At 31.7% G+C, this 14304-nt stretch overlaps 1 protein-coding gene across 3 annotated transcripts in view; it reads right to left on the minus strand.

Annotated features, from left to right (window-relative positions):
- Positions 1-14304, minus strand: part of BOLL (boule homolog, RNA binding protein) — a 96013-nt gene that overhangs the window by 26174 nt on the left and 55535 nt on the right. Inside the window, exon 12 of one of the 3 annotated variants that reach the window (XR_011528503.1) lies at positions 1474-6247. The exons of 1 other annotated variant lie outside the window; for it this stretch is intronic. Coding sequence is in view for 1 of the 2 variants with exons in the window: in XM_070580496.1 (XP_070436597.1) it covers positions 6089-6247 (159 nt within the window). In the remaining variant the exon portion in view is untranslated. Of the gene's footprint in view, positions 1-1473; positions 6248-14304 lie in introns of those variants that run through there. One more of the 3 variants, XM_070580496.1, reaches the window with a different exon arrangement.

The raw sequence follows: 14304 nt of genomic DNA on the forward strand, positions 1-14304 counted from the left end.
AGTAAAGAAAAATGAAAAATATGGTAAAGGAAAACCCTAAGATGGCAGAAAAAAATACAAATATATTAGTAATTGTAATAAAATAAAACATGATGGGATGAACCTTCTGTCAAAAAGACAAGCAGTGTTCAAGCTTAAATTTAAAAAGTTAGCTATGTGTAGTTAAAAGGTATATACTTAAACCTAACAAAATAAGACATGAAGAAACACTAGGCATATATTAACCAAAAGAAAGCTGGTTGTGTAATATTAATAGTAAACAATCTATATTGAGGGGAAACCATTACTAAAGATAAAGTGAGACAATATAAAAGGAATAATGCACCAAGTTATAATAATTATGAACTTGTATGCTCTAATGACATAGCCTCAAAATGTAAAAAGCTAAAATTGAAAATGACAAATGTGCAAGTCTGCAAAAAAGTGAAACTGCCATTCATGAGTTCAGAGAAACCATGCAATGAGAAGGTAGATACAATAACTTACACTAGACATTAGCGCTGTGGTCTTTGATGCTCACTACCAAGTGTATCATCACTGCTATAAAATTTTATAGCAGGCAAGGTTTTGTGACTCTAAAATTTTATCTTTTTCTATGCATGTGCCTGTGAGAATAATATCTTGCTTTTTGCATAGAAATGTCAAAATATACTTGTTCAGTAAATCCTCTCTACGGATTGTTAAAAGGGGAGAATCCCATGGCCATAATTTTGCCAGATTTTCTAATTGTTCAGTAATAAGTGAAGGTGACAGGAGAGAACCAACAGTTCTGTGTTCCTTATTTGTGTTCTCTCATTTACTTTTCCCATCAACTGTATGAAGTATTATTCTTTTTCTGGTTGACAAGAAATTGAGGCACAGAGATTAAGTAACTTGGCTAAGATTATACAGCTTGTTAAACAGGAACACCTGGACTCAAACTTGTCTCAATGCCAGAGCCACAGCACCATCCTTAGCACCAATACCACCATCAATCACTGAGAATATATTGAGGGCATTGTCTTGCGGGGAAGAGGAAGCAGTATAATCAGATCCAAAGACTGAAGATGAAAAGTCTAAATAAGAACTCTAACTCTTCAGTGAAATACATCAATGAGTGTTTCAAGATGAACAATTAATTCCTGACAGCTAGATTATGGAAACAGATGAGTGCCAAAATAGAAACTGAGAAAAAATACTTAACCTATCTCATGAAATATATTTCTCTCTTACTTTCAATACTTTCCTTTATTTCCTAAGCCTGCTTATGTGTGCTGGTATAAATTATTAAAAATTTTAATAATTCTATAGTCTCTATTTTTCTTTTTCCTTAAGATTATTTTATTTCTTATTTTCAGAACAGTGTTCCAAATTCTTTAATCCAACAGTACTCCTCTAAGTGAAAGTATGTTGTCATAAATTCATGAATCTAAGTATTTTGAAATAAGATTTTGCTTTAAATACACATTTATCTCTAAACATGAAAGCATATCAATAATCAAAAGTTTTATTTCAGTTAACTATTATTGTAACAAAGCCAGAGAATTTTATTAGAGGTCACAAACACTGAAACTCTTTCATTTCATACATACAGTTTAAATACAGGTGAACTTATTAAAAGACTCATCTGTTTTAACAGTTTAACTTCTATGAATTTATTGAACATTTATTACGGTATTCTTATGACATCTTTCCTAACAAGCCTGCAGAAACCAGATTAGATGCCCCTTGACTCCAGTTATTACCAAAGCAAATACCACCCCGTTAGCTAAAATCCTACATACTGGATAATTCCTGGTAAATTATATCTCATATATGACAGTCAAGACATGTTCTAACTTCCAAAAATTAAAGACTTTATTATGAATTGCATAAAGAATACTCTATTATCATATTTACATTTTTTATGAAATGTAGCTGTTGTGTTGGACATGGACTACACCTTAAAGAAATGTGATGAAACCTATGTTTATATAGGTCTCTTGGCTATCATGTAAATTGTATTTTTAAAAATGTATCCAAAGGTATTAAAGTCCTCGCTAACTTCGAAAGTCAAGAACATCTACATCTTTATTCTATGTTTTAAATAATTTCTTCAGAACTCGGTTTAAATTTAAGCTACACAGTCCCACAGTTAAGCAAGGCATGATGGGTACTTTCTCAGTAATTTTTGCATGGTAGATTATGACTTGCTGATAGAATCAGACTGGTGCATTATAAAAAATATCCTAGGTAACATTTTTTAGTTTACCTTTAAAAATCATTTACTAAAGGAATTTATAAAGGCTTTCATAAAGCAAAGAATCTTCAGTTGTGGTAAGTTAAAATTACTGCATTAATGTTTTATATTTAAATTTCTATAAAACTTATTTTATGGAAACGCTACATTTTTAAAAAGCAAAGCTTTATAGTCCTGAGTTCAGTTTCATTTTATAACTCATTACAGGAATGTATTTAGATAAATCAAGTTACAACGTGTAAGGAGCCTTTTTTGGCATTATAGAAGAAAATCCTAAGTGCTAAAATAAAATGAATTATTGAAAATATGTATGATTAATTGCATGAAAGCTGATGGTTGGATTTTCAAGCCATTTTAAGATCTGAAAGTATTTTTTTGCTGAACATAAAGGAAATATTTTTTAACATTCATTATGATATTGTCTGACCTAGTATAAAAAAACTGTTAATAATCCTCACAATACAAAGTTGTTTCTTACTGAAATGTTGACATAAAAATCAGCCTCTAGAATGTAGTTAATTCATAACAGATTTTAAGTAATACATTTTTGGATGTAACTGATGTCATAAAATTAGTTTTCTATCCTAAGAAGAGTTTATAGCACTTCTTCCTTTTTCCATAATCCATGGAGACCATCTAAAAGTGGAGCTATCAGTTCTGGGACATAAAAGCAACAGAAATATATAACCAAGTTTAGCTAAGTGTAAAAATTAGGAAATCAACCTGATCTCAGATTGAAAAATGAAGGGAAAATAGTGAAAACTTATTGCTTAACATTGAGTGTAGTGATAAGGGGAATAGCCAAATTCAACCAAGTTATGAAAACCCATCATTGGTAAGTCTGTAGAGGTATGTGTTTTAAATATTCAGTGTGTGAAGGTAGGTTAAGTCTGAGTTCAAGAGTTTTAAAGAAGTCGTTCTCTAAAGACAGACTCATAGCTAGGGCACGGGCATAAAAATCTGTTTGGTAAACAGGATTGTAGCTGAGTTTATTTTTATCTTTCCTTTGGCATAGACAGAGGATATTAAAGGTGTTATTTTAATTGAAATCTCTTCTTACAAACAGTCGGATATAGCCTGAATAAAATAATCCTAAAGTTAAATTTACTAACAGTATTTGGGTACATACAGGGCAGGAAAAATTTACATGTATTAGTATCTTTTTTTAATAGTTTGCATAATAGGTCAGATACTAATAAGGATTTTAGGAAGTTTCTTTTATGTGCTGCTAAAAATGTGTTATATAGATGGATATTGTGTGGCTTTCTTTGCTTTGGTACCAAAGTTAGACATGTTAAAAACAAAGATCCTAAAATGATTAGCAAGAAACACATTGAAAGTATTAAAAATTGCTAATTGTTAATGTGTATTTTAAAATTAGTATCCTTTAGATGTTTTCTCAAAACATCAAAGGAAGAAAAGATATGCTTTTTTAGGCAATACTTTTTATATTAATTAAACATTTCCTTTATATACTATTATTGGTCATTTCAGAACTGTATGAGGCTAAGGATGAAGATTTAGTCTCCATATCTTTGTTCATTTTTTTTTTTGAGGAAGAATCACCCTGAGCTAACATCTGTGCTAGTCTTCTTCTACTTTTTAGTATGTGGGCTGCCAGCACAGCATGGCCACTAACAGAGCAGTGTAGGTCCGTGCCTGGGAACCAAACCCAGGCCACCGAAGCAGGGCACACTGAACTAACCACTAGGCCACTGCAGCTGGCCCACTTTGTTCATTTTTACATCATGACTTGTAGTAAAAAGAGCCCTGATAATTAAAAACTAAAACATTGATCTCTTGTAGCTATTAAAGCTATTTTTGCTATCATGGATATGGTATATTATCTCTAAAATAAGAGCAAAATATCACAATTTAAGCAGAATAGGTTTTTTTTAGGGTACATTAATGAATTTTCATACCACCTTCATTTTTCTATACTTTATGCCTGAGAGAAAAATGACATAATATAATCTTTATAGACTTGAATGAATGTACTGTGGAAGTCTATGAATACATTTTGGTAAAGAGCACAATTGCCTAAAATAAATTAGCTAAGAAAAACACTTCAAATGTAAATCTTTTTTTGAAGCAAAATACAATTACTCGTGGACTCTTTAAAATTTATAAAAGTTTTAGAACAAAAATGCCCTGGTATATGTAATGAATAAGCCTAAGCCTGAATAATAAATACAGGAATAAGAGGTACACTGGAAACACCACACAAATGGAATATTAAATAGATTGTTTCATAAGACTTTTGACATGGGCTCTAATTATAGAACATCAGACCTCAACACACAGCATGTTACTTTTAAAATAAATGTAGCAAAATATTTTCAATAGATGGAGTGGCCTTAGAATGTGCCAGAATATTCTTTAATATAACTACACTATCACATTTTATTCTTAAAGTTAAATATCTTAGCCCAGAAACATTCTGGCGATATTCCCCCAAAACATATATATCAGTGGATTGTTCACTATCCTTTATGAGACAGGATAAAAAATTAACTCATAATTGGGTTAATCATCTTCCTAATATTATAACAAGGTTTTAATATATAGTTCTTATTCTTTCCCAACAGAAGTGCAAATCAGCTTTAGTTCTTGGAGTGGACATGAAATTAAAATAGTGAAAAAAATAAGACTCCTAGTATTGTACAATCAGATTTTAAATATTGCTTATTTATATATAACTATTTTAATTGTTTTTAATAATCCAATCTTCTATAAAAGGAATAGAATGTTTTTACAGAAGAAAGTTGGGATATATATTAGGCAACATTTAAAAAAGTTGGCATGGCCATGTTTTAATTTTAAAAAGTTTTTTTAATTATAAAAAAACTTTTTCACTTCTGTAAGAGCAGATAATCATAGCTTCTTTGTATTTAAAAGGTGAAATATAATGTTATGGGTAAGTTTTATTCAGTCAAAGTTAATGTTTTGAAAGCCTAGAAACCTAACAAACTAGGACCTGAATGAAACATAACAAGGAATATTGACAGTGTCACTGTGTTAAAGGAAGAAATATGTCTTGAATCTGACATGAAATATGCAGTGAATGCTTCTACTTGCCAGGATGCTTAAGAACCTTTATACTTCTTGGATGAATGACAAAAGAGAGCCAGAAATAGGTAGGGAGATATCTAAGTATTTTTAAGAACAGTGTCAACTTTGGCCATGGTAATTGGTATAAAATAAATGGTCGTAATATGACAGATTTCCAGATATTACACACACAAATGATTTTTATATGTATTAATGTCTGTCAAAATTTCTAATGTAAACTAAGAATTTGAAATGTTTTATCAAAAACATTTAATATAGGTAAAATATACATAAACCTAACCATAGTGAAACCAAAATAATGTGGAAGCTAGAATCTTATACACATCTCCCTAACAAGTTTTTTTTTTTAAATTTACCATATTACAACAAATGGCCTGTTGCTAGGTATATTCTGTATATACCATGGCTATGTCTAGAAATATGAAATGTCTGGAATAAAACTGAAAAATCCAAACACCAAAGATGTTTTAAGTGGTTGTATATGACATTATCATGTTGATAAGATAGCCAGATGATGACCAAATTTTTCAAATTTATCAAGATATTTGTTGTTTTATAGACATAATCTTGTTGATTGTTATAGATTAAAAATCTATGTTACTTAAGTGTGTGTGGATTCATAAAGGAAACCATGATTTTATCCTGTACCTCCAATGTTCTGGCTATCAAGATTTCTTTAATTCCCTTAAAAAGCAAAAACATTTAACCTTAAGCATATCCAACACCCTCATATTTGTTAGCAGACCATACACGGGGCTAGTTGTTTTCTATTATTGGATAAAATAGTTATCCAAGACTCTACTTAACAGAATCAGTAGAGGAAGATGGAGTAAGAATTGAATCCTCTGCTCTGAAATCTTTTCTAGGATGAAAGTGTGGGCTTCGAGAATATCGAGGTTTCAAACCTACAGATGAAGGTTGAGAAAAGCTTCTTCTCACAGAATGTAACCTTGGTTCCTATTAAGAGATTTAAAGAAAATTAGGGTTTTAATGCATTTTAAATGGCTTTTATTTTACAATTACTTAAGGGAAAGATTTAAAAATAATATTAAGTGGCCTGGATTCTGAGGAGAGAAGGTGTGCTTTAGGAAATTCCCACTAGAAAGAGTAGGTTACCTTATAACTGCTGCTGGAGAGGGAAGCATCCGAGGGCTATAAGAAAGACTCACTACAAAGGATCTGAGAAGAGCCAAATCTAATGGTACTTCTAAATTACTACGTTATACTTCCTTTGTGCCATCCCTGAACTTTGGTAACGACTTGTTAAAAAAAAAAAAAGATTTTTGTATTTAGTGACATACAAAACTAGAGTCAGATCGTATGGTTGAGAAAGCAACTGTCCAGAGAAAATCAGGGAATTATTCATAAACTTGCATGTCAATAAAGTAACATGAAATTTTATCTACTGTTAAGTAAAACATCCAGTGAATAGCCTTTGTGTTCCAACAAATGAATTTTATTTGATCCACTGCTGAACATAAAGATTGCTGGAGATACTGTTTGCTCAAGACACTTGAGAATGGGAAAATTTCAGCTAAGGCATCTATAATGACTAAAGGTATAGGATTATAAGTTATCTATAATGACTGGCTTCAGAGTGCCAGTGTTGAGCCAAATGCTTTTGCCTAAAAATCTCATCATTTGCTCTGCCTGCTTTAAATGATTCGAGTTTGCATGTTGTGATTCAAGAAGAATGCAGGCATCAAGGAGCCTGAGTTTATCTCATAAAGCTGAATAAAACTTTAGAAGTAGGACATAGGCCAAATCAACTGCCCAACCTGAATCTGACAACAGAAATTTAATACCAAGTATGCTAGTAGTTCTTCTAAAAACATAACTACCAACTTACATAAAGTTAAGGGAAGCAAACCAAAGCTTCTAAGATAAGTAAAATTTCTGTAAAGAGGCATAGTTGATTATATACTGTTGTACTTTCCATGATTTGGGCACAAACGTCACTCTTGACCCACCAAGACTGAGCGTGTCTACTAACAATGAAACCACTTGCCAATGCTAGAATAGGTAACTATCAAAAGTCAGTCATAAAAACAATGAGTAATTTTTTATGGCATATCAGACCTAAATGCTTCTAGGTTTAAAAATGTTTTAAATTGTGCAATTACAAAGAGTTTATTCAAATCGCTTTAAGTGCTTTGTGAGGGGCTGGCCCCATGGCCGAGTGGTTAGGTTTGCGCACTCTGCTTCGGCAGCCCAGGGTTTCGCAGGTTCAGATCCTGGTCGCGGACATAGCACTGCTCATCAGGCCATGCTGAGGTAGTGTCCCACATGCCATAACTAGAACGACCCACAACTAGAATACAAAACTATGTACTGGGGGGCTTTAGGGAGAAGAAGGAAAAATAAAATACTTTGTGAAGTTATGAAAGTCTTCTAACCAGAAAACAAACATTTATGATGTATTGTAAAATAAGTGAAAGAGAGTTATCAAAATCAGTGGTGTGAGAAAATTCACTCCAATGACATGAGGCTATACTTAACCTTAGGCACCGTTATAATTCTTGAGCTAAGGAGATTTCAGTAGGCAATTATGATAATGATTCATTTATCTTAGCACCACACACATTTTATCAATATAAAAAGTGATAGTTTGGTACTCGTCATTAGGATGTAAAAAAGAAAACTAAACTAGAATAACCCTTTCTGAAACAGTAAACACTACATGGAGGGTCTAGACAAAGACTGATAAACACCTATATTGTAGTTGTTAAAAGAAGAATGGAAAGGAAGAAGAAAAGCAACCAAAGTTTCATTGTTTTTTGTTGGTGGACTTTCTGCTTTCAAAAAAAAATATAGAAATGTGCCATGTTCCCAAAATATAAAGAGTAGATGGCACTGCCTATATATATTTTTTGCTATCTCAGAGGGATTAAAGTTTTTTTTGGATAATTTAGAAGGCATTTTTTCTCACCTGGTGTTCCTTCTTATATTTACCAAAATACTGAATTGCACAACACTCAAAGAAAATTTTCGATTAACAATCTAACAAATTAAATTCTAGGGTAATTTTATTTCTATTATTTTGGTTAGGAAACTGTTCATACTTAGGTTACTTGATAAAAGCATGATTAAACAATTTCATGGTATCATAATTTGTTTATTTTAAAATTGAAATATTTTCTGATCCAGACTTCCAGACGTTTAAGGGATTAGAATAGACATTTTATTTGTGTCTAAGATTTAATTTGTGTAAGATTTAATTTTAGCGATTTAACAAAAGATGGTCCGTAACTCTTGGATGAGACAAAAGTTATTTCTGCAAAGTACTGTGTTCTCTACGGACCTTCCCTTCTCAGCCCTCTACTCCCTAGACAGGACTTGCTTGATTACAGGTGACAATTTATTAGTAATCAGAAGTCCTAGGTTCTACCACTTAATAGTAATGTCATCTTGGGAAGTTCTCTTAACCTAAGACTCTCTTCTCTTATAAAAAGTTGCCTGATTATCTCACAAAAATATTGAGTGGATGAAACAAGATAACATATGTGAAGTGCTTGTAGATTGTAAGATGCTATATAAATATAAGGTGCTATTCTTGCTTTGGAATAATATAGTAAGCAAAATGTGATATTCTAAGCATGACTTCATAGATTATCATCAACAAAGTTAACAGAATTTTTATAAGGAATATTATCATGGACTTTAAACAATCTTTAATGACTTAACCAAAGCTTTTCTTTAAGATGACCTAGTAATTATATAGGAAATTTAGTTACACAGGTTAAGTTACCAATATTTTAAGACTAATATCTTAAGGCTATTCCACAGTTGTAGATTCTTTAGTTCTTAAGTTATATGATTCTATGATTTCATGTTTATAACATAGGGAAACAGGCTTATACCTAAACATAATTCAATTTATTTATATAGCTGTATCAATAGCTAAACCAGAAACCATAAAGCTTCAAGGGTTAAACGGGTTAAACCATAAAGTAATAGAGGAGTTCAGGCCTATCTTTTATGGTTTAATGCCTTTCAGACTATACTTTTTGAAAATCCTTTTATACTATACTAAACTATACCAGTTTAATGTTACATTCATTTTGTACATATTGATAGAGTTACCTACATCCCAATTTCCCTGGGACAGTCTAGGTTTAGGCCTGTTGCATTATTAGAATTTCAGTTTTGAAACAGTCTTTGAATAGAATGATCTTATAGATTTATTAATAGGATAAACTTCTTTGTTGGTCAATAAGTGCATAGTTCAAAAATTAAATGATTTTAATTGTTTTTGGTACCCCCTTCACTCTCAAGGGTCTTGATTTGAATGATAAATATATCATTCCCACATATAATAAGAACTTGGAGCAGAGATCAGCAAAGTCAAGAACTTTCTGACTACTACAAGGAGCAGAAGTGAAAGCAGAACTTGATATGATAAAACATCAGAGGACCTTGTCTAAAGTAAAAAGCCTTGGTTTCTATAAAGATAATCAAATCAAGTTTGTCTGCTGCTCATCAATGAAGGTGGGAGTGAGATTAAAGAGGAAATATGTGCTGGAGAACAAGGATTCCTAATTCTGAATCTATATAATCATATGTTACAGAAAGTTAAGCTAGTATTCATATTGGAACTTGGCAAGTCTCTGGGAATGTAATTATCTGTGAGAAAAGATGAAGTTGCATTCTTATACATGATCTGATTCAGACAGACCCTGTTTGCAAGCTTGTCTTACTATAATAGAACGAACTGTACTTTATTAACAACAGGGACAAGATTCTTTTGAAACTGCATGAGCTGAGATTAAATCATGTCAGTGAAAACTATATGTTGGTTACTTTTACCTAGAGTGTGTAAAAGATGTTTGGTTTGAAAGATGTTTAATAAAGATAGTATATCAACTGGATTATTTATATGAAGAAACAATCTTTACAATGAATTCTGAATATTTTCCCAAATAATTCATCAGTCAGAGGAAAATAAAAAAAGCTAAATTCTCTGTAATGGGTATACAAAATTTAAGTAAAGGTGACAATGATTTAGAAAGTTAATTTTCAGGAAGCAAGTGAATGTATTAAATGAGTTGAACAGTGTTAGGTTTATATCCTAAGTCAGAGTTAGAATCTTTAAAAGAAGTTTTTAACTTCAAAAATGGAAATCTGCTAAAGCGCAATACAAAAGGTCTGTATTTCATTATTGTCTAGGGTTGCACCTATGGAATTCTTTGAGGAAACTGGATAGCCTTTTTGAAATTAGTGAGATATAGATGTACAAAAAATGCTGTGTATTAACTAACATATCCTTTCCAGTTGCATCTTATTTTTAGGAATCAGACACAAAGGTAACTCTCTGCATGGTCATCATCTTTTAAAATTTCCTTTATTAATATTTAAAATATATAAAGGAAAAGAAATTGAGGATTAAAAGGATAAAATTCCATGTTAAAGCAAAAGCTATCCTGGTTCTTTATCTTCATACTTCCAAATGCGCACTCTGTTATTAGGAACCATTGTGAAAAACATGGAGCTTTAAGAGTACCGAAGTGTTCAGAAATGAAGAAGGAAAGAAGGTGTGAAAACCAAGAATGACACTCTCAAGTATGAATTAGCTGCTTTTAAGCTGAATTCCTTAAGCCAAAACATCTTTCCTCACATTGCCTCAATTTTTTATGTTACGTTATACTGTTGGAAATTCCACAAATTGGATTAAGTGTTTGGGTAAACAGGCATTCTCTTTAACCCTATTCTTAGGGAAGGTGAAGTTGGGAAAGATCCTTTTTTCTTTCTTGCTTTTATTCCCCAAATCTAGAATTCAAATTAGTATTATTAGATTACATATTTAGCCTAATATAGATATCTTTTGGGAGAATATCCTGTGAATTTAAATGTCACTGGTAATATGGTTGGAATTGGACAAAACTCTTCCAAAGTTAAGTATGCTTGATTGTATTTCTTTTCTTTCAGTTTAGAGCCATATTTGAAAATGAAATCAGAGATGACAGTGCAAAAATAATTGCTAAATAAATAATGACTACATAGTAAATATCCCTAAGTCCCCTCATTTTCAGTCAAAAAAAGTTAATTGAATTGGGTAGATAAGACAAGATTCAGGATCTCTCAAAATTTGGAGAAATTCTATCCAAAATGGAAAACAGAGGTCCCTCAGAATGCTAATAGGCAGAAGGGGGGAAAGCCAGATGGAAGGAGGTCTTTCTCATTGTCAGCACGTTGTTTTTTCAATTGATTCAAACAATAAGGATATCGTACTTGGAAAACAAGTTGGAAAGGAGATATTGAGGTGAATAGACAGGGAATTCTTTCCAGATTGAAAGAGGACAACTGATAGGCCTAGAGAATTGGGAAGGGAAGAATACAGTTTGATTTTTAGCTTGGAATTTTCCAAAGGAAAAACTGCTTTTTTAAGCACTGAAATCTATCAAAGACAAAGATGTAGAGAGAATGCCACAAAGCTCGTTGATGATAAATAATGTGAGGAAAATAAATGCTAAGAACTTTGAGACATTTACTTTGAAGCCTTTATACTTTAAAGCAGAAACTTAACTCTCCTTATAAAATGAAATAACCCAAAGCTACCATCTCCTCAAAAGCGTTACTTTCCCCAGGAAAGAAAAACTCTCAGAGATGTATTTTATCCTCTCTATTCCACGAAGGAAGAAATGAAGAAAAAAGTAGGAGTCTAATCAAAGGACTTTCTTATTAGAAATTCTCTCTTTAGGCCTAAGAGCATACTGGAATCTTGTAGGTAAATCCCAAAGAAGTTGAGGATCTAGGACCCTCCAAATTTTCTCTGATGAGGAAAAAAAACCCACCAAGTAAAAAGGCTGACATGAGAAAAAGACTCTTAGCAGAGGAGGAAGGAAAAGGCTTTAGTCTTTAAGTACAGAGAGGCAGCTTCTCACACCCCTGTTTTGCAACAGTACACCAAGATGTTTATGACTCCAATTACCTTTAGAGAAATACTAAATGACAATTACTGTGGGTACACACCTGGATAGAAATGCAAAACTGAGGTTAACATACTAGCTTCACTAAGAAAATTATGCACCAAAATATTAGTAAATAATCAAGTACTGGCATCTTTTAACTAAGAAATACATATCAAATGAGAAAAACTGACAAATCAGTAAATGGAAAATTTTTAAACTGCATGTTTTAAAAATAAGTCAGATATCAAAATAAAATGTCTTAATGACTATTCGGCCTGTTACTGTGTATGTTCACTTCAACATAATCAGGCTTGTCATTATATTAGTTGATATTATTTTAAGCATTATGCCTAAAAAGAAAGACAAAACTGGAAATCCTTAATCTGTTAGTTCATTAGTTTGAAATCTACATCTGCTATTTTATATTTGCAGATCCTGACAGGTCAGAAAGTAGTTAACATCAAGATAACCATGAAATTAGTATATAGTATATAGTATGTAGAAAACTAAAGAAGGGTTATGTCACATGGAAGAAATAAAATAATGACAATGTGAAATAAAACAAGTGATCTTGAACGGCACTTGATTTCTGAGAGGAACCAGGAGAATGCACAAAATATTAGCAAATTTATGCAACACACAAAAGCAAAGAAACAGAAACACCTATAAGGCAGGTCCAACAAACAGCAATAACTAGCTGCTAATCAGAGAGTAGTACTCAACATGGAAGGACAGAAGCTAATAGCATATTTTTAGGAATTGATGCACAGGAATAAAACACTGAATAGAGCTGAAAGAAACAGCATCAATTAGGAATATTACATCCATCCTTTGGGTAAAATTTTGCCCTTTTCCCCTTTTAAGTCTATAGAGATTTCAGAATAAATTTTAGTCAAAGTATAGGTGTAGGGGCCAGCAATTTACTATTATAATAATAGTGCATGTAGAAGCATGACATCAAAGTTGGATTGGATACCTTCCTAAAGTCTTTTCTAGTCCTTTGATTCTATATTTTAATATTATCCAAGCACTACTTCTGGGAAAGATATAAATAATTTTTGTGTACGTGACTCCAATTCTTCATTTTATAGTTAAATATAGCATAAATCAAGGAAACACACTTCTACATATGGGAGTTACCATGTATAAATTTGTTTGAAAATACTGTACTGCCATTATTAGCAGAAATTTATAAAGCAATGTTATAAACTAAATCATACCTCCTTTTTCTAAGCCATCCTTCTGAAACCAGCTGACAGAGGAAGTTAAAGTCTTAATTTTCCAAGATACTTTATCTTTTGACAAGCTACCACCTTTCTGTTTCTGCTTGTATTAGAGATTCTGGGAAACAGGTTGCAAAGCTATTACCTTGTGATTTTGGTACATGTACTAATATTTGTATTATCCATTTCACTCTAACACAGAGTGAATTTCAGATGTTTTTAAGATTGGCCTTTCAAAATGGGTACTAAGTAAGTAAAAATTTACTTCTGAAATTTATCTATAGAAGATATACTATAAAAAAGAAAAAAATAAAATGGGCTTTACTTAGCACACGTAAGGAGAATTTTCATCCTCCCAATCTGTCTGTTTTTAGAAGTAACAAGTTTGGGCTAACAAGCTATGCCGTGAGGAAGGCTGATGATGTCCTCTGTGTATTCAAGTTGACAATAAATTCCACTGTTTTGGTTAGCTTCTCAAAATAAAGCTAAATTCTAAGAAAGTGTATATGTATGAATTATATATATATGTGTGTGTATATATATATAATGTGTATATATAGTATGCATATAATTTATACTTATACGTGTATATATATGTGTTTATGCATATAATCTCTATAGCTCTGTGGAAGAAACACACTTGGGTATCAATTATTATCAAAATTCCTTATCCATTAATACATCATTAATTTTTATTAACAGTCCAGGATTTGTTTAGCATCATGTTTAACATTTTGAAAATCAAAACAACTTTTTTTTGTTATCAAGGATACTGCTATTAAAAGAAGATCTCTAACATCAGTGGTTAATAATTTTTACTTACAGAACAAAAACTTTTGAAATTTAATTGTGGGACTTAGTCTATTTACGTTTCTAAAAACTG

This window comes from Equus przewalskii, chromosome 17 (genome assembly GCF_037783145.1).
Source record: "Equus przewalskii isolate Varuska chromosome 17, EquPr2, whole genome shotgun sequence".
Lineage (NCBI taxonomy): Eukaryota > Metazoa > Chordata > Mammalia > Perissodactyla > Equidae > Equus > Equus przewalskii.